Consider the following 5650-nt stretch of genomic DNA (forward strand, 5'->3'; position numbering starts at 1 on the left):
AGAATAATTTGTATATATATATATATATATTAATGTATAACAATTTCAATTTAGATATATTAATATAATTTTAATAGAAAGAAAATTTATATTTTTCTATAATTATGATGATTTTCATATTATGATTAAATTAAAGAAGATCATATTTATTTTATTATATTAATATTTAAATTGATTATTTTAAATAATATCTTGTCATTAATTTAAATAAATAGTTACATGTTTTTAATCATTATTTATAAAACAGGTAATTTCAAACAGATTTTTATGTTCTCAAATTATGTTATATGAATATATTATTTTCAAAGATAATATTATGAAAAATTTTTTTCTATACATTTATATAATCATTATGACTTAATTTATAAAAAACTTTTTGTATTATTAGATATTATTAGAATTGAATTTTGCCTATGTATAAATATATGCATTTTTTAATGCTATTTTCTCTTATCATATTGAATATTTGATCTGACTTGAATTTCCTGAACACAATATATATACTATAAACAAAAGATAAAATCCTCAATTTTTTAATTTTTAGGTACAATCAGGTGAATATATATTTTTATATGTATACTTTTATAAACAAATAATTGTATTAATATTAAGAATATATTGTAATATTTATTAAATACTATTCAGAATAATTATTATGAAATTATATGAATATGAAATATGAATTTCTAAATTTTTTGCAGATTTTTTTTTGTAGATTCTAATCTACATTAGTAACTAAATATTTTAAATTACAGTTATATTATATATATACATATATATATAAATTAATAATATAATAATAGCAATAAATAATATAATAAATTTTACAATTATAAGAAGTAGTTATTATTTAATTATGATGTATCAGTAAATGTTTAAATCCTTTTTTTCTGAAACTTAAAAATGGACAGAAATAGAATATTTATATTGTTTAATCATTTATATAATATAATATTATTATTTTTCTATTAAAATAATTATATTTCTTTATTAAAAACTAATAATTTAATATCAATTATAATTCATAATTACAATATTTATTTTAAATAATTTTATTTCTAAAAAGATACAGTTAAAATCTTATATACTTGATCAAAAATATTATAATCTTACTTTTTTTCAAATTAATATAAAGATTCATATATATATTTTATAAAGTTTATCTCTTGAATGTGATTATGTTTCAGTTTAAAGAAATAAATAGGGCACATGCTATATTAACAGATTTAACTAAGAGAAATATATATGATAATTATGGATCACTTGGACTATATGTTGCTGAGCAATTTGGTGAAGAAAATGTCAATGCATACTTTGTTGTTACTTCTGGTTGGTGCAAGGTAAGCTTTTATTAATTTCTGAGTTTTTTCTATAAAATAAATTTTATTATTATTATTATTAATTTTATAATAAAAAATTTGATAGAAATTTATCAATAGTTTTAATATATATAAATTATATATTGTATATACCAAATTCTTATTTTTTAAAATTTATATATAATATTTCTATTCATTTGCTTCAATGAACTTATTTTTTTTACCATTTACAATTTACAAATTCTTTGTTTAATATATATAATATATATATATTAATATATATATCATACAATTAATTATTAAATATAATAAATTCATTATATTAATTGTAATTATTGTTTTCAGGCACTCTTCATATTTTGTAGTTTGATAACTGCATGTTATTGCTGTTGTTGCTGCTGTTTTTGCTGCAATTTCTGCTGTGGTAAATTCAAGCCAACACCACCGGAAGACAGTGGAGCATACCACAATTTACAGGTAATATTTTTATACTTTTTTCTTTATTTTCAAACTATTTCGTATGTGTAATGAATAATTACAAATTTATAATTAATTAAAATAATTTATTTAAAATAATATCGATTAATTTAATTTAATAGGAAAATTGTGTGAAAATTTTAATTTTTTTATATGCATATAAATATCGAATATTTCTAGATCTTTAAACTTAATTGAAACAATTGCAAAAATCAGTTATTTTTGGATTATTTCCAATTTTTTACAAATATTTTCTTGATTTATTAGTAATATTTAAAATAAAGTTATTAAAAATTAAATTTAAATTTTCTAATTTTCACAAGTAATTTAATTTGTATGGAATCTATGAAACTAAGTATCAAATAATGAATTATTATAAATAAAATATTAATGAATATAAATAAAATTTTAACAATATATAAATATGTAATATGATATATACATATATGATGTATATATATATATATATGTAAATAATAATTGAAAATGGAGTGAAATTTTATTATTTTTATCCAACATTGTGCTGAAGATTTTGACATGACATAATAAATATAAACATGTCATGTGAGAAAAAATAAAATTTTCAAGAAACGAATTTAAAACGATAATATGTGATAAAAAATTAAAATTATAAAGAATATCGATCGATATAAAATATTAAGTTCCATAACAATATATTTATATTTTATATTTTAGTTGATATGATAACTAAATATTTATCTATTATGTAGTTAGCATTGAAATGAGCTGTATTTTTTAAGTCAGTTAAATCGTAGATATGATATAAAATATTTAACATATTCAAACATGGTATGTATAATGCATAGAAAATCAATCGAAATGTGATAATATAAATTGAAATATTTAGATAAAAATATATCCTTGATAATCGCAAATTTTTGATAATAAAATAAATTTTATTTAAAGATAATTTACGCGTACAAATGAAAAAATCTATTTAATGAATCTAATAATGAAAAAGATAATATATAATTTAACTATATAATGATTTTATAGGAAAGTTCTTTTATAGGAAATGACCACTTATATCGATTAATCGTGTTAAAAAAAATATATAATTCCATAAGAATTCATAAGAATTATAAATCTGTTTATCAATATGAAAAGAAATTTTCAAGAGACATCATATATTTACGTGCATTTCTAATCATTTTTCATTTCTTATATAATACATATGAAGATTTATTCGATTCTCGATCATGCATCTATCATCATTGCTCAGATTATATCGCTTCCTACATTTTTAGCAAGCAATAATATCACATGTTTCATTTATATATATTATTCTATACTTTACACATTTTTAAAAAAACAATCTTTATCTTATTTTGTATATATTATAGATGTATGTAAAAATTTATATATATACTGTATATTGACATTTGCAAAAAATTAATAACAATAGATCAAGTTTCATATTATGCAATTTTTCATACGAAATATTTTTTCGTACAACAAATAATTTATGAATATAATTTTGTAAAAAATATTTGCATTACGCATAACTTACCTTGTATAAATTAATTATTAATGTTAATAGAATTTCTTAATTCTATTTTCTGGAGAATTCTATTAATTTTAATTTATCTAGATATTTTATTTATCTAGATAATTTTATTTATCTAGATAAATATAATAGAAATATTTTAAAATTATATCACAATAAAAAATTGTTCTGATATTTAGAAATTTTAGCATAATTTAATGTTTGTGTATGATATATATCTTGAATATTATTGTTTTTATTATTAATTGCTATAATTATAAAAGTAATTCTCTCTTTTTAAATTTTTTATATTTTATTAATTTTTTAATAAAAAGTATTTTTTTATAAAATATATATAATGACAATTATTTGACAAAATTTCATGAAAATAATATACAAATATATACACATAATATCATTATTCTCGCAGATAGTCACTTTTGTACATTTATCTTATAAGGAAATTTATCTATCTTAAAAATTTTGATTTTAATAAAAAATTTGTATTCAAAAAAATTTTTTTAACAAATAATATTTATTAAAAATGTGAAATAAATGAGAAGGGAAAATTTATTTTATCTTTTATTATATGTAACTTTTGAAACATGATATGTGAAAATTTTTTTAATATCCAGATTTAGAAAAACAAATTTATTTACCATTATTTTAAATTATTGAATAAGTAATGTCGTTTTCTAAGATATTTGATATAGTAATTATTTTTCTTGATATGTATTATTCTTGTATGATTTCTTGATGTGTTTCTCATTGAATTTTAAATTTTGATTTTTAAAGAACAATTGATCAACAAATTTTTACGCTATTTGTAAATCTTATATTACGAAAAACAAACAGCGATATATTATTGATGGCAAGTCTGAAGAACTCGATGGATTTCTATGAAAACAACTCTTCTATCGTTTTCATCAATGATTCCAGTAAAATTGCATGTAATCTGTTTAATTATTAGTAGTAGAGATTAATCACATTATAAATGCCATTACAATATTTTCATCAAAATAACATACATAATATTTAATCCTTTGTTATCTTTTGTTATTTATAAAAAATATGCATGAGTTTTTAATTATGCATGAGATTGTTTATTAATTATATTTAATTATAATTATATTTCTTTATATCAACAATATATTAATATATTCCCAATAGTCTTTCATTTTTTGTAATTTCTTTCTAGAGAAATTTTTTCATGGATCGACGGAATATTTTCAAGTTATTTGATTTCATTATATAATTTCATTCAGAGTATCTATCTCAATTTTTTTCATATACTTCGAATTATTTTGTATTAAAAATTAACAACTTTAAAATTTTTTAAATGATAAAAAATATAGAAAAAATTATCACTTATGTTTCTTTCACATTTTTGTATAATAATTTTATTATATTTTAAATCTAGTAAACAATGTTAATATTTTGATTTTTTTGAACCAGAGAAAACGACATTACTTCTAAAAAAATCTAAAAGATTAAAGGATTGTTATTTGTAATTGTATTTGTTCATGTATGTTCTTTTTATGTATATTTTTTTATATTTAACAATATATTTTTTTTTTTATATTTTTTTTTATTTTTATATTTAACAATATATTTTGTTATTACAGATCAGCATCATATAAATTTTATTGAAAATACTTCAACTATAATATGATTAATATGATATATAATACTATAATGTGATAATAATATTATTAACGATAATAATATTATTATCGTTATGTTAAATTTTCAATTTTTCTTATACACGTTATAAAAATTAAAAAAAAAAGATTAAAAAGAAATTATTTAATTATACACCTAAGATAACACAAATAATCAGGAGTTAATAAAAATTTTTTTTTTATTTCGGATTAAGAATTATTTTTAGATAGAAATCAAACTTATGTAAAAGAAACAAAAATATGGTACTTTAAATTTTAACAGAATTTTAGAAATGTTAAATTTTAACAAAAATTTATAATTTATTAATTCGAAAATTATTGTATTTTTTATAAATAGTAATTCTAAGATTTCATAATATTATAAACTTGAACGATAAAATTATTGAACGTTTTCTTCGATTACGTTAATAATTTCAAATTATTTTTTAATAAAATATATATAAATATATTTATAAATATTTATAAATACATAATTGTTTTTATATAAGAATTTAACAAAATAAAAATAATAAATTGATTATTTTTTTATATTTAATTTCGTGCAATTTAAGTAATTATAGCGTTATTGATTATATTGATCATATGAATATTGATCATATTCAAAAAATGACATATCAAATTAGCTATCTATTTTCGCAAGTAATGAAAAAGAATAATAATAAATT

At 16.7% G+C, this 5650-nt stretch overlaps 1 protein-coding gene across 2 annotated transcripts in view; it reads left to right on the forward strand.

Annotated features, from left to right (window-relative positions):
* LOC102671187 (dnaJ homolog subfamily C member 5-like) overlaps positions 1-5650 on the forward strand; it is a 17629-nt gene that overhangs the window by 2475 nt on the left and 9504 nt on the right. Inside the window, exons 3-4 of one of the 2 annotated variants that reach the window (XM_006622505.2) lie at positions 1188-1340; positions 1665-1796. In XM_006622505.2, coding sequence (XP_006622568.1) covers positions 1188-1340; positions 1665-1796 — 285 coding nt within the window. The remainder of the gene's footprint in view (positions 1-1187; positions 1341-1664; positions 1797-5650) is intronic. The other variant, XM_006622504.2, reaches the window with a different exon arrangement.

This window comes from Apis dorsata, unplaced genomic scaffold (genome assembly GCF_000469605.1).
Source record: "Apis dorsata unplaced genomic scaffold, Apis dorsata 1.3 scaffold_694, whole genome shotgun sequence".
In the NCBI taxonomy this organism is placed as follows: Eukaryota; Metazoa; Arthropoda; class Insecta; order Hymenoptera; family Apidae; genus Apis; species Apis dorsata.